This window comes from Corvus cornix, chromosome 26, assembly GCF_000738735.6.
Source record: "Corvus cornix cornix isolate S_Up_H32 chromosome 26, ASM73873v5, whole genome shotgun sequence".
In the NCBI taxonomy this organism is placed as follows: Eukaryota; Metazoa; Chordata; class Aves; order Passeriformes; family Corvidae; genus Corvus; species Corvus cornix.
The window spans coordinates 3,387,085-3,411,498 of NC_046354.1; the positions used below are offsets into that span (position 1 = coordinate 3,387,085).

Sequence of the window (24,414 nt, forward strand, 5' to 3'; positions counted from 1 at the left end):
TGTGGCACCCTGAAGTGTGGGATGCTGCCAAGATATCAGACTGCCTTCCCCAGGTGCCAGCAGCATTAATGGGAATCTGGATACAGCTCAACATCCCTTTAACTTTAGCATGGCCCCTGGATTCTGACCCTAGTGCTTGGAAAGCAGGCTGGTCCATCTGTAGCCCTCTTTCCCACAGCTGAAGAGCGTTGTTCTGGACGTCCCCGAAGCTGTGGCTGGGTGGGCCGGTCAATGAGCTTGTGAGGGGATGCTAAATGCCCAGGGAGATGGTGAAACATTGCTCAGGCTGGTTCAGACTGGGCTCTCTGCTTCCCTGTTGCTTTTTTTGTCTTGTTTTTGCATTTAAACTTCAATGTTGGAGCGAGGCGCGGGGCGGCCGCTGCCCCGGCCCTGACGCGCTGCCGCTTGTGCCCCTCAGAACAACGACAACGAGACGGCGCTGCACTGCGCGGCCCAGCACGGCCACACCGAGGTGGTGAAGGTGCTGCTGGAGGAGCTCACCGACCCCACCATGCGCAACAACAAGTTCGAGACCCCCCTGGACCTGGCCGCGCTCTATGGGAGGCTGGAAGTGGTCAAGATGCTCTTGAACGCCCACCCCAACCTGCTAAGCTGCAACACTAAGAAACACACTCCGCTGCACCTGGCAGCCAGGAACGGTCACAAAGCTGTGGTCCACGTCCTCCTAGATGCTGGCATGGACAGCAACTATCAGGTATCTGGTGTGTCTGAGTGGGGCTGGGCTGGTCACTGGGGCCTGGAGAGCTCCACCAACCTCTCCTCACAGAAGCTGAGGAGAGCTTTGTCTTCTGCTGGGCTGTCTGTGCAGCTCTGGGTTGCTCGGGGAGGCTGCCCAGAGGGACTCGGGTGCTGTGCATGCCTCACGCCTGCGCAGGGGCCGGGCAAAGCCCCAGACACAGAGTGAGGGAGAGAAACACCCTGTGGCCGAAGCTGTTCTGCCCTGCAGTGCTGTGAGCTCTTGATAGCAGTGGAGGCAAACGTGTCTCTTCCTATCAAGCCACTTGTGAATGTGCTGTTTTCACAGCAATGGCTTGTATGTGGGTCTTGTTTTCCCTTGTCAGGACATGACCTCCTGCCAAGCTCTAGAAGGCCCTTTGTTGGTCTCTCTGATGGAACCATCCCCATTTTTCCATCCCACATCCTCAGCAGTGTAGTAACGCTGATAGTCCGTCCTCAGCCGTAGGTAGTGCTGCCCACACCTCGTGTACAACGCCGTGTATTTATTGCTTCTGTAACCCTCTAAGCCATGCCTCCCTCACCATTCCCTGCTGTCTGGCTTCATGCTATGTTTCCATTTAATTTGCAGACTGAGAAAGGCAGTGCTTTGCACGAAGCTGCTTTGTTTGGCAAGACAGATGTGGTACAAATATTGCTGGCTGCAGGTGAGAGAATGTTCCCCCTTTGAAGCACTAATGTGGTGATCCCTTCACCCAGAGCTTGAGGAAATCCTTTTCTAGTGCAGCAGGTTTCTCCATCCAGCTGTCGGAGCTCCTCGGAGCAGGATATAGGAGAGGTTGGCTCTTAGAATTTGGCTTTAGATTTGTCTCTAGAGTGTTTTATAGCTCCCCCCCAGTGATGATCACAAATGTGACTTGATGGAATACATGAACCTGCACACAGTTAGACAATATTCTTGCTTTTGCCCTCCATACCCCTATTGCCACAGGTATTGATGTGAACATAAAGGATAACAGAGGCCTGACCGCTCTGGACATTGTGAGGGAGCTTCCTTCCCAGAAAAGCCAACACATAGCAGCTCTCATTGAAGGTGGGTGATGCAGCTCTGCCTCTGGGGAGGAGGGGAAAGCTCGGGGTGCTGATTGTGCTAGGGCAGGTACAGGATGTGCCTTTCTAGACCTGGAAAGTGCCAAAAGCAAAGCAGCTTCGGGCTGTGTTGGAAGGAGCGGCGCTGAAACGCTGGGGTGAGCTTCTCCAGACCAAATGTTTGGAGGAGGACTTGGGGGGATTTAGGAGAATTAGCCCTTTGCTGAGGGAGTGTGGCGTGACTTCTACAGTTTAAATGGGCTTAATTGAGCTTTGTTTAGCTCACTTTTGAAGTTAATTAAAATTAAGGATAGCCTAAATCTGCTTGCAGAATGCAAAGTAACAGCTTTAGAAATGGTTCTGGTATAACTCCCCTTTATGTGTCTGTGTAGGCAAATCGTTGTCCACAGATCTCACATCCTGCTCCTCGCCTTGTTGTGAGGCTTGGGCATGGAATTTGCAGATGAGATTTACAGAAAAGGCCTTGATTACTTGTGCTTCATAAAGGCGCTTGGTCCATTGTGTCTGTCCAAATTCGGGAATGAAATGTGACATCTTGGCTAAATTCATACCTTGTAATTACGCTGTCTGCATTTCCTCTCAGCTGTGGGGAGGATCAGAAGCATTTGGAGCTGGGGTGTATTATTCACGCTGAGCATTTGGGAGCTTTGCAGGTTCAAAGCACTTCTCAGACTTTTAACTAAGCTGTGCCTGTGAGGCTGGTAGGTTTGAGCTTTATTCTGAAGCTGAAGACAAAGATGGGCTTTAAAACAGAAGGTGTTGCAGATAAAGGCTGTTAGTTTTCCCCGGGAGGGAGCTGCTCTTGGATGTTACATCAGCTGAATGTTTCTGGCTTTGCCTGTGGTTGGGGGCTGCAGCTGCAATTGGTTTCTCTTGTTATGACTCTGTTCAGTGATGGAGCTTGTGTCTGCAACACAAATCTGCTCCGTGACTCTGTGTCCGTACAGCAGCTTTGCAGCTTTCTGATTAAAGACTCTGAAAGTTCAAAGGACCGTCCCTACCCTTGTGCCTGTGATTAAAGGGGCCGTCTGCTTCTATTTTGGGATCTGAGCTGCAAGTTTTAATAATGTTATTTTTTTTGGACACTTAATAAGCTGATAGTTGGCCTTCCACCCACAAGGGAGGAAGTACCATGCGCTGAAGGGGACAGAAAACCAGATTGACGTGAGCTGACCCTGTCTCCCAACCCCCTTGCAGATTACACCATTGGGAAGAAAAGTGCCAAAGCTGTGGAGAAATCTGCTCCAGCCCCACTTGCTCCAGCCACCGATGCCTCAGGCCGGACATCTCAGGGTGGGCATCACCAACATTCCTCTCCCTGCCAGCACTGAGGTCGGGAGATCCAGTGACAATCCCGTCTCTTTCTTCCCCGCTCAGGTGATGTGGACAAAGCTGTCACAGAGCTAATCATCGACTTCGATGTGAACCCTGAAGAGGAGAGCCCGTACGAAGCTTTGTACAATGCCACATCCTGCCACTCCCTGGACAGCCTGGCCAGCGGGAGATCATCGGACCGGGAATCTGTGAATAAGGAAGCTGAACCAAGTGGCCTCAAAGCAGCTGGAGTCAGGCCTGTACGTAGCTCACCGCTGCTTGCCCTAGAGGCACGGGGGGCTGACCTGCAGGGTCAGGTTTTGCAGCAGGCTGCTCAAGCTTAAAGAAATCTTTAAATCCTTCCCTGACATTGATCAGAACAGGCAGGTGCCTCTGCTCCTTCCCTGGCCTGTTCACAGGGATTGCCTAAAAGCAGCCGCTTCTTTGTTTCACCTCGTGTTGTATCCTGTTTTCTGGCAGTTTGACACTGGTGCCAGTGAATCTTGGTCTGTCAGGAGATTACAGTTCACAGAAGGGCTGACTTCTTGTCCAGAAAAAGTTCTGGAAACTTTTGTGGAGCGTTTTCTCGTGTCTTGCTCACTGGATTACCAAAGCTGAGGCTCTCGGGAAATTATCTGTAGGAATAACCTGTTGGAGACTAGTTGGCAGTGAAAGGGAGGTTTTTTGTGTATTACTTGCAGAGCTCTGTAGAGGGTACTCCAGGCTTTAGAAGGCAGCACAGAGCTCCTGGAACTGTCCCCAGAGAAGCCTTCCTCACCTTCTGTCAGCTGCATCTGCTGCCCCGGTAGCGATTGGCGGGAAGGCTGCTGTGGGGCAGATGGGACACGGGCCCTGCAGTGCTGGGTCAGCTTCAGGCTTTGTGTTCTGCTTGGTTTTCCAAAGCCTGCTCTGTGGAAGTATTTTTGGACAAAAGGCAGAGCAGCAGTGAACAATTAAACTGCTGGGGGCACAGTAACCATGGTTCCCCTCTGTGCAAAGAGGTGCAGCCTTTGGCTTGTGCTGAGAGCAAGTAGAATAGAAATGAGTCAAAAGCTTTGGATAATGGACATTTTGGCCAGATCTTTCAGGTATGCAGTACCAGGTGCACTGTCCTGTTACTGATCAAATCTTGCCACTGTGCTGTGCTGGTGATGTCTGTTGTGAAATAAGCTCAGCTCTGTCACAAGTAAGGAAAGATGAGAGGCTGAACTGCAGTGAAAAGAGAGCAGGAAGAGGGACATGCTCCAGTAGCTGGCTAGAGTTTCTCCCGGGACTTGCTGAGTTTGAGCAGTGCAGCTCTGCTGCTCCCTTTGCCATTAGATGGAGCTGTGGCCGGGCAGGAGGTGGCCCCAGGATGTGCTCAGCCTCGGGACCAGGCAGCAGCTCCAGCTGCCCAGTGGCAATCCTGGGATATCAGAGGAGAGCAGTGCACCATTGTTTCTGGGTCTCTAGAGTTTTCCTCTATAAAAGATGCCTCTGGCATCAGTTCAACTAAGCCACAAGCCCTTACTTCCCATGAGCTTGTTGCTCACTCCCCTGTGTAGTGCCGTGGAGATGCTGGTTTGGGTGTGAGTGAGACCTGTGTGAGCAGATCGGTGTCCTGAGGAAGAGGAGGAAAGGCAGCAGCCATTGCCCAGCTCTGTGCTGTTAGGGCTGAACTTCTTCTCCATCCAGATTAATTTGAAGAGGTTGTTGCTGCATCCACAGCAGTGGGGACATAGAGCTGGTGGAGGCAGAAGGGATGAGCTGTACCAGCAGAGCTGACAGTGTCTGTCTCACCCACAGAGAGAACGTCCTCCCCCGCCGGCCAAGCCCCCGCCTGATGAAGAGGAGGAGCAGAATGTGGAGAAGAAGACAGGCCACAATGCTCCCTGTGAGGTACATGGGGCTTGCTCTGGGGTGTTTCACGGGAGAGTGGTTTAAACATCAGGTTTAATAGTTTGGGAGGAGCCAAGGATGCTGTTACCTCCTGTGCTCGTTGGGCTGTGAATGTGAAGTATTCCCTCACTCAGCATTGCTGCTGTCCCTTACCATGGGAACTTCCTTTGTCCGGTTCTTCCAGGGCACCTCAGAGTTGACCTTCAGCCTTACTTTCCTATTCTTGGCTGAGAATTCCCTTAGGAAGAGATTTTTCTGACCCACGTTGCAATATGGACCATTGCCCACTAGTAATGATCCCACCACAGGCATCTTCAGTTGGACTGAAACACAGAGGGGCTGTGAGTTCCTGCTTCCTCTGAGCTCCCAGCTGTGGAGGAGCTGCGTGAGCTTGTGGGTCCCACTGACATGAGCAGGGATCAGGGGCTTGAATTCAGCTGAGGATCTGGCCCAGCACATGTTAAAGCTGCCTTCTGCAGGGGTCAGTGCATGTGAGCTGCTTTCTGATGGAACTCGAGCTCTCCCATTCCGTATGGTTGCTGCTGGGGCTTCCTGTTGCTCATCTTATTCACCTGCCTGTGAACCTCAGATGTAAGGACTCTCTGGGAGACACAGCTGTGAGAAACCACAAATGTGCCTTGGCAACTTCCGCTGACACCCAGGAAAACCTTCAAAGCAAATCCAAATCCTGTGGATTTCTGTGCTCTCCCAAAGGCAGTGGGTTGTGTGTGAAGCCCGTGGAGCGTGTGCCACCTCTGCTGTCAGAGCAGGCTCTGGTTCAGCAGGTGCTTTCTTTGAATGTGCTGATCTGCTGCAGTTCTGCAAGGCAAAAATGAGATCTGTTTTCTGGAGTGTGTCAAATCCACACAAGACACAGGTGAACATGGCCTGCTGTAATAGAACTGACTGCAGAGACAGAGTGAACTCCAAGCTGTGCGTGAACAGGGAAACTGGGATGTGACACTGTGGGCTGATCCCTGCCCTGCTGTTCAAATGCAGGGGGTGATAACCAGTCCTGTGCCTGGCTGTGGCAGAGGAGAGCTGGGCAGCAGGTCATGGCATAATTGGGAAGCAGAACTTGTTTATGACAATAAACACGAGGGAGGGAAACGTGCCCTGACCATTCCTGCTGAGCTTTCTTGCCACGTTTAATTACCAAACACCTGCTGTGTTGTCCTGCCTTTAATGGCTTTGGAAGCACAATCCATTAAAGGGAATCTTGCTGGCAAATGGCAGAGTGACTCGCCAGGGAGACCTTGATATGTGACCAACTTCAGTGACAAAACTTACAGGCAGCATGTGGCTGCCTGGAAATGACCCTTTGGACATACTGGTGAGGAGTTTGGGGCTGATCCTTTTCCTTTGCTTGCTGCTCCTGGCCTGCTCTGCTTTTCTGACTCTTTCCCATCTTTTATCACCTCAGAGTGTGCTCTCCCTGGGCCGGGCAGGCGTGCACATGCTCCGGGAATGCTGTAAACATTCTGCTGCAGCATCCCAATCTGCCACCCTCCAGCCCCACTCTCCCATTGGAGCCAGGACACTTAGTCATTGAGTATTCTGGGGTTGGGCCAAGCTCTAGTTTTCCAAAGTAGTCTTTTTATTCCTTGCCAAGCTGGGGCTATCAGTCAAAACAGATGAGCGTAAACAAGAAACTTCACTTTCATCATCATGGAAAAACGTTGGTACAAACAGGCAAAAGAGCTGATTGTTTGGAGGTGCTTGAGTGGTGCCTTTCACTATCTGCAGAAACCTTCTGGGTTTGGAGCTGAGTAAGAGTCTGCACTGTCAAATTAAACTTCAGTTCCAGTTGTTTACTGCTTGTCTCCGGAAGGGAAGTGCAGATCAAGGACAAGGCGCCACGTTGGCTCCAGGAGTTTGGTCTGCAGCTCTGGGGAGGGAGAAGAGAGGAAGAGATGAGTTACCCTTTAAAAAGTGTTTCAAAGTCCTCTGCTGTGGATTAAGTACACCTTAAAGAGCATCCTCGTTATTCACAGCATCTTATTTTTGGGCTTTGCTAGCAATGAACATTTATACATGCAGACAACATGGCTGAAGAACTGAAAGCTGAATTGAAAGAAAGCTTTGCTTGGTGGTGTTGCTCCTGGTCACCGAGCCCACAGAGCAAGCAGGGTTCTCCAGCAATGGTCTTTGTTTTGAGTGAATTTGAACCTGAAGCTATTTAGAGCTTGGAAGGATGAGAGCGAGAGAAAATCCAGTGTCACCAGGCCTGTGAAAGTTCACAAAGCAGAAACCAGGAACTGTGTGCTGCTGGAGAGCTCCTGCCTTTGATGCATTTAAGGAGGACAGTACAGGAATCATCATCCACAGGAGTGTCAGGAGAGCACCAGAGCCTGGCTGAAGGTCCAGGCTGCTGCTGTGCTAACAGGCTGCTGCTGGGCAGGATTTTTCCAAGATCACTGGCAGGAGCCTGTTACCCGCTGTTCTGGTGTGATGGTTTTGTGCCACCATCTGGTCAGAATTTTTTCCCTTATTTGCTCATTATGAGCTCCTTCACCTGGAAAAGGAGCAGGTTTGCCTGGCAGCTCCTGCTCAGAGCAGGTAGAATAAATACTTCCCATGCCGGACATGGCCCGTTTCCTCCCATTGGGAAAGTCACTTCAAAAGCCAGCTGAGTTTGTGCAGAGCAGCACGTGGATGTCAGAGTCCTGTCTGTGCTGCTGACTCTTGGGTGCCTCTCCAAGACTCCTTAAGCTTCCAGAGCTCCTGGCTGGGTTGCAGTCAGGTAGGTACCAGTTTGCCCTTGGAGCAGCTCTGGTGCTTTCCACTTTGGGGAGAAGCAGGAGGTGGAGTGTGCTCTGTTGGCAAGGCAGTGGTGGGTCCAGGGGGCTGAGCAGTAGGAGCCCTCCCTGGGAGCAGGTTTTGTTCAGACCTGTTCTTCCCTGTCCTGGCAGCATGTAGGGATTGTTTGCTTTCTGGCTTGGGTTTGCCCCACTGTGGTTGGATATAGTCACACATGGGGTCACAGAATGGTTTGGGCTGGAAGGGACCTTAAAGATCATCCAGTTCCAACCCCTTGTCATGGGCAGGGACACCTTCCAGTTGACCAGGTTGCTGCAAGCCCCATCCAACCTGGCCTTGAACACTTCCAGGGCATTCACAATTTTCTCTTGGAGCCTCTTAGGGTGCTTTCCTGGATCATGTTGAGCTCCTAGGACAAGGCTGCATCAACCTGCCGGGGTCTGGCCAGGAGATGGTGCTGAAAGGCAGCCAACTTAGCCAGCAGGGTGCCCTGGTGGCCAGTTTAGCCCCTTCAGCCCTGGGATGGCACACGAGGGCATCCAGTGCCTGTCATCCTTGGCATTGATGCAGACCAACATGTGTGAATCTGCAGCAAGACTCATCTGGATCCTACACCAAAACCTCGTCCCGGCACATGGAACAGCTGAGGGAGAGTCTGCCAGGGTTACAAACCAGCTCTAAGTAGAGGCTTTGGGGATTTAATTGAGCACAATCGCTGCTGCACATCCTGAAGTTAAACTGAGTTCATACAGTGCTGCCTGAGGGCTCTTCAGTTCTGAATATGCCGTACATCCTGAGGTCAGAAATGTGGCTCTGAGATGCCTGAGAGGGTGGCAGGGATTTGGGCTTTTGTTCTTTTCAGCCCTGTCCTAATAGGGCTGGCAGCTAAAAAGTGAATGACGATGCAAATTCCAATAGCAACAGCGAGTCTGAGTTGGGATGAACCGGAATAACGGTCTCAGCTCTTTTCCCCCTCCAGGCTGTCTGCAGCCCTCGCACAGTTGGTCAGTGCTGGAAAGCTGTCAGCAGCCTGAAATACTAAAAGTTAACAGGGTTTGGGTGGGGTTTTTTTGAGGGGGTTAAAAAAACCCAAAGGGGAATATTCCATTTTGGCTCACACTCCACAGTGAATTGGCTTCTGCCAATTCTTTGCTTAACCCATGGCATAGGAGCTGTGGGGTTTATGCTGGGACAAAGCATTGCTTTGCAGAGCACCACATTGTGCTGTTCTTCATTAGGCCTCTGCTGCCCGGGGGAAGAGCAGGGGAAGTGGAGCTGAGGAAGAGGAGCACCCCTACGAGCTGTTGCTTACAGCAGAAACTAAAAAGCCGGTTGCAGTGGACAGGAAAACAAAAGGTGAGTGACCATCCAAGAAGCAGAGCTGTTTGCTTGCATGCACTTCAGGAAAACATGGGGGGCAGAGGGCAAGTGGAACAATGAAAGTCTCTGCTGGGTGGGGGCTGGAGGGTGATTGTTGTGTTTCCTGGTAATCTCTCTGTAAAGGAGAGCTCTGAGCGTTCCCGTACAGAGCGTACGCGGAGGAAGGGCAGCTCCACCGTGGGACAGTTCAGAGATTGCAAGGATCCGCTCTGGGACCTCAGAAATGCCCAAATCTCGTGCCTGGCCAAGCAAAGGCAGAGGGTGAGAGGCTGGAGGCTGTGCAGTGTTGTTCCAGGGAAGATGAGCAACATCAGTGTTCCAGTGAGCCGTGTTCTCCATCCAGCTGGCGCTGCAGGTTTCTGCTATCCTGCTGTAAAATCAACATCCTGCTCTGTGTTAGAGCTAATTTGAGATGGAAACTAACAGAGGAGGAAAACAAAAATGTGTAGAGCAAGAACTGACTGAGATCCATGGGGTACACAGGTTAATATCAAGGCAGTCTTTCCTCCCCCGGAAGGACCTTCATGCTTTACAAAGCATCTGGGAACACCTTGTCTCTTGTGTTTGGCTGTTGTTGGCTTTTTGGCTTTCCTTCAACAATAACAACAAAAGATTTGTTTAAAGGGAAAAAATTTCCGCTTTATTCAGAAGTCCTGAGCAGGAATTTGGGTGGATTTAGTTTGGATTCTCACATTGGAACCCCTCTCTCTTTGAGGATGGACAGGGCTAATGAGGACTTGAGGTGATGCCTCATTGACTGCATTGTCAGACCTGCAGCTTTTTTCCCCTCCTTGCAGCATGATAGCTCTCATTGCTTGAGTCCTGCTGCTCTCCTGGCTGCTCCAGGGTGGCACAAGAGGTCATTATGTTCCCACCAGCACTTGCCAAAGCCCCTCACTGCCAGAGGCAAAACTTGGAAGCTTTTCAGGTTGGTGCTTTGCAGTCTGGGCCAGAAACAGTCCTTGGGCAACAGCCACTGAGCCAGGGCTTTCAGGCTTTCATCAGTGGGCAGCTATTGCTGGTTATTCAGGCACGAGCTATTCCAGCTGCTCCACTCCTTCCCCTGGCTGCTGTGTCCAGGCTTGATTGGTAAGAGTGGAGGTGTGTCCTAATTATGTGTCAGCTTAAAATGAAACCTCAGAGTAACGTAGCTGCGTGTTCTTGATGCAAATCTCTTCCCCTGAACACCTGAAGACAGGAGAGGTTGCAGGAAGATCTTTAGGGATCCTTTTATGGTTCCAGAGCAGAGTCCCATCTTTTAATGTACAGTTGGAAAGATCAAAGCTGTGACTTGATGGTTTACACTCTGTGGAAAGTGTTGCTGTGTTGGTAACAAGCCTGGAGTCCTTCCCACTGTTACAGTGGGAGAAATCCAAGGATGCAGTTGAGTTTTTCCTCATCTTCCCTGACTTCCCCATTCTTTAAATGCAGTCAGCACTGTGGCTGATGGTGGGGGGAGGAGATAAATTTAGGGAGTGGCAGAGTTAAACAAGAGTTGAGGGAGAGACTGAAGCCTAGTTGGGGTGTTGGAGAATTTTCCCACCTCTGGGTCGGAAGGGTCCTGGAGTATCAAATGCAGCAGCTCAATCCCAAGACACGGAACGGGCTGAGGCATGGCTTTGAACTGCTTCTTGGCTCCCAATCTGAGGGTCTGGCCTTCTGGATGCGTTCTGGAGGGGCCTTTGGTCAGGAGAGGAGGGCTCGGGTTCTTGTGGCTGTTGAAAGGGCGTTTCAGGGCAGCGGAAAGGCTGAATTTCAGGCACGCGGGTTTAATGGTGCCTTTCATCTGTGATAGCTGCTTTTGTTCCTCTGGCTGCCAGTTGTCCTGTGTCCAGGGAGCAGATGAATGTGGCATTATCCGCTGGCTTTGGTGGCCTTTGTGTGTGTTAGAGCAGCTCCCTGTCACATGCACTGGGAGAAGTTGGCCTCATGTTTTGGGCAGAGTATCAGAAGTGGTTTAAGCCAAATGCTCTCCCATCCACTCTGGTGTGCAGTCACATGCGTGAAGTCAGGGCTCTCAAGCCCTGTAACAGGGTGTGAAAATAAGGCAAGAGAGGAGGAATGTGTGTGGAGTGACCAGGAGGAGGCTTCTCAGCTCCTGCTCCCTCCAGAGAGACCTAATGGAGGCTGAAAAGACTTTGAGTTTTGGTCTGTCTGGCTTCTCAGGAGTCACCCCCAGGGGTTGTCAGCAGTGACCACCTGCAGGTAGGACTGACTTGGTGCCTTTTGGTAGTTATTACACACTGATACTTGTTGAGGTTATTCTGTGCTGCTTCTGTAGCAAGTCCAGCTTGAAGTCCCCACTTTGCCCTTCCTCCTGTTAGAGATTTTCTTTGTGGTTATACTGGTTCATCCAGCACAGTGTGACTGTGCTGCAAACCAGAGAGCTGGAATGAACCAGCAATAAAGTCAGAATGCACTGCAGAGAGATTGAAAGAAACTCTTTTCTGAAAGCCAGAATATGGCTGCTGAAACAGCGGGGTGGACATTGCTGTGGGGGTTCTGTGGGGACACTGGGATATTGCAGGCAAAGGTTTGGGGACAGCTCTTGGTTTGCTGTGAGATGAAGGACAGCACAAACCCACAGCCTACATGTCCTCACGTGGTGTTATTGTGGACATAGGACAGACCCCTGTCCCATATCCCAAGTCCAAGCCTGTGTTTCTGCTGTCGTAGTGTTGTGCAGAGTCACATTATTGATCTCTCTAAGCAGGACAGTGTCTCATTGCCCTTTCTGGAGAGGGGAGTACAAAAAGAGCACAAGTTCAGGTGGATAAACTCTGCCTGGAATGACTGAGCTTGGTGAGGTTAACACAGGAGTGTGCCATCCTCAGCTGGGTTCCACGCACGGTAGCTGGCTGTGGAATGAGCCTGTGTTTCAGTTCTGCTGCAAGTGAAGGTTACTTTTGCACCCCTCAAGGCCAGCTTCCTCCTCTGGCCTTCTGTTTCACAGGAGGGAGATTTGCCTGCTCCTCACTTGACAAATTCTGGCATGATGTAACATGGGGAGCCTTTTCCATGTGCAAGTCAGAGGCTGCTGTATGCCCTCACTAATTTTAAGGTTGGGGAGCTTGAGCAAGCAGCAGCTGCAGTAACAGCTTCATTCTCCTAATCCAGGGTCGTGAGACAAATCCTGCTGTTGATAAATAGGGAAAGAAATCCAGTCGAGGCAGAGTGGTTACAGCTTAGTGTGCAGTGTTTAGGGAAGTGCTTCCTATCTGGAGTCCTCAGGCTGCTGGCAGGGAAGCTCTTACTGGAATCCTCCCTGGGAAGCAGGCAGTCTGTACCCAGGAAGGGCTCCTGATCCCAGGAGGGCTTGGGAGCAGCCTCTCCTGTGGGTGAGAGCTGCAGCAGGCTGTGGCTGAAAAAGGCAGGATCGGTCAGATGATCTGTGCTGGGGTGTAAAATCAGTGAAGGGAGCTGGGCAGAAGGCCGTGTGTTAAGGACCCTTTCTGAGTGTAACTCAGGTGTAACTGGAGGAGGATGATTCTTTCAGATCCCTTAAAAGGAGAGGCCTGGAGAGCCCTGCACGTTCCTGCTGCGTGCACCTCAGTGACAAAAAGGCTGAGATGACTTTCTACATTAGTTCTTCTGTCTGCAGCTTTCAGGGCAGGCTCTGAAATGTTTCCTTCAAGATGTTCCTCACGACTTCTGAGCAAGTGCTGTTGCCCTTGCTCCTTCCCTTCCTTCCCTGGCAGCTGCCCTGTATTTCAGAGTCCCTCTTCAGCTCGCGGACAAGTAGGTGGCTGGGATTCCTGTCCAACAGGAGCCCTTTTGTGAAGTGCTGGAGCTGGATTTGGAGCACTTTGTTCTGGCTGGACTCAAGTGTTACAGCACGTGGCACAAACTTTGGCCAGCCGCCTCTCTGCCTTCAGTAGAAATGTCAGTAAAGGTTTGGCTGGGGCATGGAAGAAATGGTTTCCAAGGAAGGAAGAGGTTGGGAAGAAAAACTGCAAAAGTTTTTCTTTCCCCACAGGTTTATGTGACTGTCCCATCACTGCTGTCCTGCTCACCTCTCTGTGGCTTTGCATTAGTACCAGTCTGGCCTGTGAACGCAGCACATCTGATCTCCTCTGAGGTTTGTCCTCTGAGGTTTCTCTCCAGCATTGGTGCTTCAGAGCTTTATGGAAAGTAACTGAGCTTAGCCTGGCCTTGTAATCTGGGGTGCTGCTGCTGGTCCCCCTCAGACAGCACTGGGACCTGCTTCCCCCTTGGCAGCTCCAGTCACAGAACTGGTGGTTTATGTGCCTGTGCAAGAGAGTCAACAACTACTTCACTGTCCTGGAATCTCTAACTCATAGGATCCAGGATGAGATAATCCCTCGCATCACTTGATCCCAGTGAGGGCTGTGGCTGCTCCTGGCCTTCCTGTGCCTGCGAGGGGGACTCACCATGCTCATCAGGCACGGGGTACCTGGAGCCCCCACACAAAGGCAAATGATTAATTCAGCCCTTTCCTGCCCGTTTCTGGTGTGAGCACAAAGCCCAATGGTATTTGAAAATCCCTGGTCAGGCTTGGTGCTGGAAAGGTGCTGGGAGCTGAGTTGGGCTCTCTGCTGCTGCTAACAGGCTGCTTTTAGTTAAAGTAGAATTCATTATTTTGCTCACGGAAAGGAGGGTTCCTTTGCCTTGGCTTCCCAGAGCTGTCTGCAAAGCAAGTGATTTCCTCTTTACATCCAAACATCCTCCCTGCACTTCAGAACCTCATTATCGGAGCGTTTTGCTTTATTGTTCCCTTGCAGCATCAATTTTTAGTCCTCAGACTGAAGAGTTTCTTCAGCACTAAATAGAAGCAGTTAAAATTCACAAGCAATGCTGGGAGGGTGAAGGAATCCTAGGAAACCAAAGTTAGACTTGTTGGCTTGACAAAGATTTGCTTTTGCAGTTGAAACGCTCGTTCAGCTGTGACGAAGGTGAGTGTGTGTGTGTGTGTGTGTTTGTGTGCACGCTCAGCACTTGGGATCAGTCAATTCTTCATGGTTTATGCAGGACCCTGGTACCTGATATTAAGGTTGCTGGGGCAGGAGTAGCTGGGAACCAGTGTCACGTTTCTGGGGCAGCCAGTGCTCCACCAGCTCTGACCACGCTGTGCTCAGTTCATTGCAGAAAAGACTTTTTGCTCAAGTTTTTTTTCTTGCATAAACTGTTTATTTCTCTCCCCTGAGCAAGGAGGAGAGGTTAAACTCGGAAGCCACTAGGGAGGGAAGCAGTGGGTTTTTTTGGGAGCGGATTTTGGAACTCGCAGGTCGATTACAGTCCAGGCGTTTTCCCACCCTGCAGCCCGTGCCAAGAGCCGGGCGCGCGGCTCTAAATAACGCTTTGGCCTTTATGGAAACTGATCAGATGTTCCTGGAGCCTCCATCTCTGCTGCTCCCACCTCACTTGCTCTCTCTGCAGGATATAGTTAGCACTTCTCTTGGCCTTATATAGCAAGGCCTGATAGTTAGTGTTAACAGGAATAAAAAACACGGAGAGCTGCCAGATTGCGTAAATCGGGCCAGTGTTTGGAATTTCATAAATGCCATGACTTTGGGTACAAGTTGAGCACGCGGAACAATACGGAACTGTTCTCTCTTTATCTCTCCCTCCCTTGCTGAGGGAGGGCAGGGAGAGAGCTGGAATTTTGCTGCTGCTTCTTCCATGTTTTTAATTTCCCCCTCCTCTTTGTTTTCATCCCCCTTGAAGACCACAGGAGGAGCAGCGGCGGCCGCAGCCAGGACTCTGCTGACAGCCAGGACATCCAGGTGCCAGAGCAGTTCTCGGGGTTGCTCCATGGCTCTTCTCCAATCTGTGAGATAAGCGAGGACCCTTTCAGGCTCGTTTCCTCCACGGAGAAGGGGGACACGGAAGCCACGAGCCACCCTGCTGCTATGCAGCTGGAGGATGCTGAGTTACCCTCGTCAGGACCAGCACGGAGCAGCTCCCCGGACCCCACGCAGACGGTGGTGTACGCCACAGTGCAGCACGTCAGCCGGGCGGATCCCGCAGCCGTAGTCACGCCCCACGTGCCGCAGCACCCCAGCAGTGCTGAGCCAGAGGGGGACAGAGCTGTGGGCAGAGCCCACCCGGGCAGCAAGCCCAAAGCCGAGCTCAAACTCAGCCGCAGCTTGTCGAAGTCGGACTCTGACCTGCTGACCTGCTCCCCGACGGAGGACGATGCCATGGGGAGCCGGAGCGAATCGCTCTCCAACTGCAGCACCGGGAAGAAGCGGCTGGAGAAGTCCCCATCCTTCGCTTCGGAGTGGGATGAGGTAAGGCTGAGCTTGCTAAAGAGCCTCTGTGCCAGGGATGACTGTGCAGCAGGAGCTCCCCTCTGCCATGCTGCCCTCAGGGGTCCCGGGTGGGTTCCATGGCTTCCACTAACTCTCACAAGGCATTAACAGGCACATGCTCACTTGGGAGTCTGCAAGGTGTTAAATGCCAAAAGATAGAGTTCATTGGAGTGGGGGAGCAGCAGAATTGCAAGGAGTTTCAAAGTTTTTTGCTCAAATACAGGGCTTGGTTTCTTTTAGGCAAGCCACATAAGTTTTTACATCCCCAAAATGAGAATGACTTGCTAACAATGCCTTTCACCAACCTTTCTCCTGATTTCCTCCTTCCAGTTCCTTCCCTGTTGACTATCCCAATGTCTTGGAAGTGTTGTGTTGCTGGGTCCCTGCTGCTGAGGAGTGTGAGCAGTGCCCAGGGATGGAAGGAAGACAGTAATTAGGCTGGTTTGTGTATTTGATAGCTCCCACTCTCCTCCTCACACACTTATTTCAGCGGCTGGTTAGCAGTCACTTTATTATCATATCGGACGCCCACGGACAGTTAAATATTTCATGCTCAGAAAGTTGGCCCTGGAGAGCCACTGGGGTGAGATTAAGTGTCCCTCTGAAATTCAGCACCGCAGCATTACTGAAACATTCTTTGGGGATGATTCTGTGCTGGGAGAGCCGGGGCTGCAGAAGAGATAAGCTCGGATGAACCACTCTTTGTACTCTGAAAGGAACTAAAACCCCTGGCGTGGTGCTGGGGGTGTGGAGCCGCGTGTGCCGGGCATGGAAACCTGGGGGAGGGTTGTGCCCCTGCCCTGCCTGATGCTCAACTGCCTCTCCAACCCTGACTTGGAGAGAAAATTGTCATCTGGGGAAGAGAGAGGTATTTAGAGATGCTAAAAGCAACGTGAGAATCCATCCCTCAGTCCGTTCTCTCCCTCCCCCTCACTCCCTGCTGGGTCTCAGGGTTGCCAAATAGATATTTTCCTCTGCAGCTGCTTGGGCTGGAGAGGCTTTGCTGTTAATTGCCCAGGTCAGTCGTACCGTGGCTTAGGGAAAGGCTCTGCAGCAGAAGGTTCTTTGGAAGGGCTGGATAATTCCCAGTGCTTTTATCTGAGCTGTTTGCAGCAGACACTGAAAGGGCAGAAGCCTTTGGCACAACTGCACTGGTAGCAGAGGTCAAGTGCTGGGCTGCCTGCACAGCCTCTGCTTCCTCTGCTCAGATGAACCCTCGGAGCTGCTTCCTCCTGCTTGTAAACAAATCCCTCATTTCCCCTGAGGCAGCCGGACAAGCCCCAGGGAAGGAATCTGCTTTTCCTTCCCCTCATGTTTAGGTGAGGAAATCAGAGAAAGAATGTGAAAAATTCACATCTGTCTGCAAGGGGGCAGGTCTCACTTTTTAAAAGTCTAGCTGGTCATAATGGCAACAGTGAGATTTAAACATAAATGTAATTCTGTCATTGTGTGTTGAATTAGTTCCCTGGATGGAATAATGCAGCTGCTCAGAATTGGATGCAACTTGCAGCCTCTGCCTTTACCAGGGCAATACAAACCTTGTTGAGCCGCCCCTGTTAGCAATGGTTTGGCTCTCCCTCTGTGCTGAGGGGAAACAACAGCAGATTTATATTATTCTGTTAATTTTAATGGCCTTTATGCAGGTGACTAAGGCGGGAAGTGATCCATGTGCAGCTCTCTGTGGCTCCCAGCTGTACCCAGCAAGCTGAGGGCTCTGCCTGCTGGCCTGGCCAGCAGTAGGTGTGTCTGTGCAGGGCACAGGGGCTTGGGGAAGCATCTGTGGTGTCCCTGGACAGATGGGATCCGCAGCAGAGCCTGAGCTGACGCTGCTCTGGGCCGTGGTGGCTGACTGGGGACAGCAGAAAATCTCCTGCTTGTAAGCAAAGGGTCACGTCCTTGCCCTGGCCGAGCGCTGCCAATGCCCTTTGTTGGAAGTGGAAGGTGCTGCTGGCTTTGCCAAAAGGGTGGGATGGGGAAGGAATGATTCACTTGGCAAAGCTCATCCCTGTTCCCAGTTGCAGCTCCCCTGCTCCAAGGACCTGGCCCAGAGAGTTGCTTTATGCTCTGTGCTGCCCAGGAGCCTGTTCAGCCCATGTCCCATCTCCTCCTGACCCCTGCTCCTTGCAGGAGTGGGAATGCACACGTGGTGCCCCTGCAGCCACCGCCAGGTGGGAATTCTGTGTGAGCAAGGCAGAGAAACTCTTACATCAAACATCCATGTATTGCTCAGGGAGAAGGTGAGGACTGAAAATGCTCTGTCCTGCTCTGGTGGGAAGCAGGGTGGGGGCAAGGAGGCATGTGAGGGGGCAGAGCTCTCAGTCAGCATAAATATTTGAATCCTTCCAAACCTGTGTAAGGGCTGAAGTGATGGATTTGGTTTTCATCACTGGCTTATGAATATTGAGCACATGGGGACGAGCAGGGCAGCAGCAGCTCACCGGGGGTTTGGTGCAGAACAACCTGGGTTTGCACCTCTGAAGGAGAAGGGCTCTGGCCCCCAGCCCCAGTGCCAGCCCCCTTTTCAGGGCAGATTAACTTGCTTCTGCTCTGCCTTCCTGCTCTGTAGAGCAGCTCCAGCCCTGCCCATCAGCCTGGTTCATGCTCCAGGCTCTGAGCAGAGACGCTGCAGTCAAGGCTTGGGGCTGCTCTTCTGCCTCTTAGGTGTTGGTAAAAAAAACGACTGTTAAATGATCAGGGCAAAGAACAAGGAAGGCTCCTGGGAATTAGCCTCAGACCTGGCTCCTGACATCCCTTAATCCTCCACTTGCAGCTGCCTGCTATCAAGTCAGCAGTTCCAATGCTGAGTTTGAATATTGGAGGTTCCAGTATCCATCTCACAAAATGAGGTGGTAGTTCTTTGTTCTGACTTAAGTCCTTCTAGGAAGAGATTAAATGTCCTTAAAAAATTTAGGGAACTGAATAAAACACGCACGTTACTTTAGGTTGTTTTAGAAAAAAGAAGGTCCACAGTCCACCACTTTTTCTTCTCCCACGTGAATTAGTTGAAGAACTAATGAGTATTCTGTAGCTAATTATGGCACTGGACATTCATCTCCAATGACTAACTGCAGTGGTGCTCCATGTCTCCTGCGAAAGGAATGCTTTGCATCTGCAGTAACCATGGATGTGGTGTTTCACCGGTTGCTGACCCTTTTTGGGGCTGTTGATGTCCCCTAAGGATGGATGCCAGGAGCAGAGGGCACATCTGTGGTTCCTTCCACCTCAGGCTTGGAGCTGGGGAGCAACTTGATGGAGGTTGTGGCTGCTGTGGGTGCCTTTAAACCTTGTCTGGACTGTTGGGTGCTGCAGTACCCGGTGGAATCAGTGCCTTAATTACAGGCTTACAGTGGAGCATTAACAACATTTGCATTGAAATGTGAAACTTTCAGGAAAGCTCTTGATGCAAAACCTGCCACTGCCTTAAAACACCCAGGAGTTGAAATTCAGAGCTGCCAGCCAGCACTGTTGAAAGAAAATGCAAATATTCCCCTTGTTACTCAGGGACAGCTGCTGGTTTTGTGCCTTGTGAAATTGCATGGTGTAAAAGCTCAGGCATCAGCCTCCTCCTCCTCTGAAAAATAAATGTTTCATTTATTCCCCTGGTTCAGGTGTTTAAATCTCAGCTTGCCCTGGGTTTGGCTGGTGGGACAGGCAGGGTGGCTTGATTTGTCCCCGAGTGTCCCCTGCCCCAAGCTGACCCTCACCCTCAGCATTCCAGTTTCCCCTTTGCCTGAAATGGTTTGTAATTCATTTTAGTCTAGGGCAGAAGCAGTGGTGGGGTCAGTATTTTTGGTCTAGATTTCTGCTAAACCAGCATGGCCATCAGGGTCTTAATCAGCTTAATTATTGGGCTGATTATTCTATTGTCTCCAGATCCCAATGTTTCCTCTTGTTTTTCCTGTGCTAAGGTCAGGAATTCTTACATCATCCCTCATGTCCAATCTCTTCTCTTTGCCCCCAGTGGTGAGATTTCCCCCAGCCTAATGAACTTTTTGAAGTGAAAGCTTTTGTGTTTCCACCATTTTTCAATCTGCTGCAAAGGCCCAGCCTGTTGGAATTATGAGCCAATGTGGAACTAAGCCAATCCAAGCCAATGTAAGACAGTTTACCGGTTTTACAGGAAAACCAGTGTGCTGAAAGGCAAATGTAAAGACCAGGCATGCTTTGTTCCAGTGTTTAACAGCAAGGCTTGGACACAGCAGGGATGATATTTGCCAGTACAGCAGCTCCATCCACCTCTGTGTAGCTTCTCAAGTGTGTGAACTCCGTATTTGTGAATCAGAAGCTTTTGATTCTTGTGTGAATGATTCGTGCTCTTGACGGATGTTTTGGTTATGTAACAGCCTTGTGATCATTGGCGTTTTGGGGACATTTTTGTTTTTCGGGAACAGAAATGTCCGGCCGCAGTGTCCTTACTAAATCCAGTCCTTCATTATGTTCTCTTCCGCTTTACGTCGCATCTTCCAGCACTTCTGAAGCTTTTATTTTTAAAAAAGTCTTTAAATCTCTCCAGTCTGGAGCAGCTTCACTGCTCTGTCCCACAGGCTGGAGCCAGCCTTGCTTGAGAGCCTTGTGTTGCTTTGGGGTTTGTGTTAAGGATGCAGGAATATGGAAAGACAGTGAATTGATTCAATGTTTTCTGGGGGTTTGCCTTTTTTATTGTGACTCAGAGTAGCCACTGTCCAGTTGTTTCTGTACTGCGGACGGACGTGTTGCTGCATTTGGCCATTCTCTTTATTGGATTTTACTGTTTGTCAAAACAACATTGATATTTGGAGGGCTGTGATACTGCAGATCCATCACACGCTGTTGTGAAATTCAAGTCTATACCATAAGTTCCTTTTGGTACGTGTTTAGATTTGTAACTTTGGGATTTGTACAAAAACACAGCCTGGAGAGTGGCGTGAAGCAACAGGCCCTGGTCCCCATCCAAATAAATTTCTCAGAGACCATATTAAGCCAGAAAATGTGTTTGCCTTTATCACTGGCAAACAGTTGCAGAATGATTTGAAATAAATTCAGCAAGTCTCTATGCTGTGTGGAAGGCTGCTGGGGGAGGATGGAGCACGGGAACTCTGGATTCGAGTGCTCAAATGTGCCATGAACAACTGGCTGGTGCAGTTTAGCTTTGAATTAATAAATGGAGCATTATGTTTTCCAGGCCTCTGGTGTTTGTTATGCTGAGTTCATACAGGCTGCTACGACATTCGGAGACACGGAATATATTGAGCGATGAAATATGAGCCGTGTGCTCCATGGGATGGCAATGGGAGAGCATAAGCTGAGGCATCATAAACTGAACCAGAAGTGGTTTATGGGCTGTCATCAACCTAGAAATGAGATTCATGGCCCAGATCCAAATTATTCAGGTCTGTATTTGTATTAAGGAGTCAGCAGGTATCATCCCAGATCCCACTCTTGCTCCATCCCTTTCAGACATGCTGGTGGATGCTGCAATCCTGCCATCCTTCTGCTCCAGGATATATCCCAGCTGAGTCTGAGCAGCTTCCCTTCCTCCTTCAGGGCTGCAGTATCAGTCAGCAATGTGAGGTGTGCTGTGGTATTGGTGCAGAATGGAAGTGTCAGTGATTCTGTGCTGCCCCAGCATCACCCTTCAACCTCGAACTACATGCCCATAGTTCTCCCCTGGAGTTTAGAGCTGACCTCCTGGGCTGTGATGGGGCTGCTCACATCATCGCTGAGGGGTTTGTTGTGCTCAGGGGCTGGTCACATCATCACCGGGGGGTTTGTTATGCTCAAAGGGGTTTGATACTGTAGAAGCAGCTTGTTTGGGGGTTTTTTTTTTTATAATTTGAAACCAAATCTGTCCCATCCCCCAGCTGTTAAAGCTTAGAAATAATGAAGTCTTAACTCCTGACGCTCTCCTGGAATTGCAGAAATTTAAGACCGATAACCTTTCCACCCAACTTTGTAAGTAGCTTTTGAGACTGAAATCTGCTGCTGGAGCTGCTCTTGTCTGCTGAGCCTGAGCCCTGGGCGGGTCTGTACAATAGGTTATGAACCCTCAGTAATAAGGATTTATAATGGGAATCCTGCTATATTCTTAATTATGCTCCTGCTGCAGGGTGTCATTATAGTGCACTAATGCCCTCCATATGGCAGATAGCATGCACTTGCTTCTGTGTGGTTTTATTTAATTACAGTCCTTTATTTGAGTAACTTCACTGCTCAGAGTCTGAGGCCTGTGCAGGTGCACTGCAGGTCCTCTTCCTGGTGCTCAAGAATCACTGGTGATTTTTAAGCTACCAGTTTGGGAAGGGGCCACAGAGGAAGCAGAAGACATCGATGCCACACAAGGTGGGGAGGCCTTGGCACAGGCTGCCCAGGGAAGCTGTGGCTGCCCCGTTCCTGGAAGTGTCCAAGGCCAGGTTGGACAGGGCTTGGAGCAAGCTGGGACAGTGGAAGGTGTCCCTGCTGTGGCAGGGGGTGGCACTGGACGAGCTTTAAGGTCTCTTCCAACCCAAACTGTTGGAGGATTCTACGATTTTTAGTTCTCTCAGGGTGACCTTGCTGTGTCCTTGGCAGCCTCTGATGCTGCGTGCAGAGACTGAGAACAAACTTTGCATTTGCATTGATGGTGACTGTAAGGTGAGGTTTTATGAAGCCCGTTTCAGAAAGCTCCAGGAGCATTGAGATGCCTCCAAGACTGGGTGAGTGTCACCCTGGCAGAGTGATGGTCAGTCTGATACTCTTCAAACGAGGCTCCTTCCCTGGATGTAGGTGCACAGCCCATGTTGTGTGAAGCTCTTTATTCTGGGGACAAAAGCACCGAGGCTGTTTAATGGCACTCAGTCTCTCTCAATGGATTTGTTGGCTTCAAACTTTAGCAGAGGCTTTGGGGAAGAAAAGCTGGAGAGTTCAGTATGGGCACCATGGCTTGACATCCAGCAGGGCAGGGGGTGGAACAGGGCTGGCTGTGGAGCAGAGCCTGTGCAGGACCCTGTGTGCCCTTAGGGAGGGGGTGTCACTGCCCTCTACACAGGTGTGGGACCTGTCCACCTCTGGGTCCCTGCTGCTCCTGCAGGCTGGGATCAGAGAAAAGGAAACATCCTGCATCCATGTACGAGGCCATTGGCTGCTCCTGCCGTGAGCACTGCGAGGTGGGGAGCCACTGTGCAGGACTCTGGTGTGGAAATGTCTCCTGCCCTGCAGCAGGACAGACCTTGGCATGCCACCAGGCTGGCTCGGCCTTCTGCAAACAAATGCTTCTTCCTCTGCTAGCAGAACTCTGCTCGGGATAGTTTGTTTTGAGTCAGGTTCTGTTTTGGAGTCACTGGCCAGTTGCTATGTTCCTGTGGCCGCCTGCCTGCCTGGAAGAGCTCGCCCCGGCGGGACTCTCAGCCGCACCCAGCTCCTCTTTTCAGGGCATTTGTATCCTTCACCAAATGTAGGCAAATGTGAAAATAGATCTAAGAGCTCCAATTCTGGTAACTGCTCCACAACTCCTTCCAGTCACATTCCTGCTATGGGGTTAATGAGGGACACTCTCCCATCCTTGCAGCCTTTCCTTCTCCCAGAGTACTTCAGCTGTGCAGGAGTTTCTCCTTCCCTGGTGGGGTTTGAGGGCTCATTGGCTCACCCTCACTGTCGCAGCACGGAGCCAGCTGCCCCTCTGCATTAGGGATAACAGATATGGTTACATTAATTTAGGAGGCGGAAGCATTTTGTGGTTTTATTTCTGTGGGTGTAAAACAAATAAACCATAAAATCCCCACCCCAGACTGACCCCGCAGCACAACCAGAGATGGGCACTTGGGTGCTTCAGTGGAAAAATACAGGTTAAGCCAAAACAAATCGGAACTGAGTGTTCAGGCTACAACTAAGTCTGAGCTGCAGTGCTATATTTAAACATGGTATTTTTGTATTTTAATAATTAACCAGTGGGAAAGAACAGCCTAAAAAACTGTAGTGTTGGCTATTTTCAAGGTATCTTATCTTCAGCCCCATCTTCGTGCAGAAGTGCAGCTGAGGAAAGGCTGCAGAGGACAGGGATGCTCTAAAGCATCGGTTCCCTCTCCAGGTTTGTCCTTCTCATTTTTCTCTTTGCAGCCTCCTAACAGTTAAATCAAGCTGGTCAGCCATAAACCCATGGTTGAGGTGGTGTGTGAGTCTGTTTGAGGTGTTTGCTTTCCATGGAGAGCCGAGGGCAGGGCAGGATTTCCCTCTGCATTAATGGCAATAGCTGGGACCGTGCGTAACCGTGACCGACACTTGGCAAAGGAGGGCTGTGAAAGGTAATCCTCTGCCACGTGATTGTTTAATTTCCATTCAGTTTTATATAGCACAAGGCAATTCTCTGCTTTTGAGGAAAAGGCCGTGGGTGTTTCAGTACTGCAGAGGCACCTGCAAGTCCTCACAGCGATGTTGGGACTGCAGAGCTGGCTGTGCTGGGGGCTGAGCCTAGACAACATCAAGTCTCTCTCAAATTAGGAGAGGGCAGCACGATGGAAACAAAGGAACTTGGCTTCAGAGTTAATCTGCAATTTGAATCCAGCTAGAGATTCCCAGACAAGCTACAAGAGCGGCTCCAGCTCAGAGATGTTCCTTGTCCTGAAGCTGATGGACACCAATCTGTGAAGTTTAATGTCCTTAAACTTCTGGAGCTTGAACTGAATTGACCGTAAGACCCAAATTATGCAGCAGTCACTCAGCGTTGTTGCAGTGTCCCAGAAATCCTCTGCAGCTCGGGCTCAGTGCCTGCCCATGGAAGGGAGTAGAACAGCCAGTGCCAGAGCTCTTGGTGTTACCTGGGCATGGGGCTGGTTCTGCACCATCCCTGTATTTCCCTCCAGTCCTGCATGGCCGTAATGTCCTGATGGTACTTGAGGGCACTGTGAAATTCAAAGGTTTTGCTGGAGAGCATTTGCTGCTTTGGGGGTCAAAACCATCTGCTTTGGTGGTTCCTGTTGGAGTGAATCCAGCAGGGCTCAGGTGTCTCCCAGCAGTTCCAGCAAAGGTAATTTTCAAGTTCTGGCTCTGTCCA

The 24,414-nt window shown here is 50.7% G+C and overlaps 1 protein-coding gene across 2 annotated transcripts in view; it reads left to right on the forward strand.

Moving 5' to 3' along the window:
* Positions 1–24,414, forward strand: part of ANKS1A (ankyrin repeat and sterile alpha motif domain containing 1A) — a 78,478-nt gene that overhangs the window by 25,237 nt on the left and 28,827 nt on the right. For both annotated transcript variants that reach the window (XM_039565108.1, XM_010404395.4), the window contains 8 exons: positions 419–715; positions 1,328–1,403; positions 1,688–1,789; positions 3,004–3,099; positions 3,184–3,380; positions 4,906–4,998; positions 8,997–9,114; positions 14,824–15,389. In XM_039565108.1, coding sequence (XP_039421042.1) covers positions 419–715; positions 1,328–1,403; positions 1,688–1,789; positions 3,004–3,099; positions 3,184–3,380; positions 4,906–4,998; positions 8,997–9,114; positions 14,824–15,389 — 1,545 coding nt within the window. The remainder of the gene's footprint in view (positions 1–418; positions 716–1,327; positions 1,404–1,687; positions 1,790–3,003; positions 3,100–3,183; positions 3,381–4,905; positions 4,999–8,996; positions 9,115–14,823; positions 15,390–24,414) is intronic.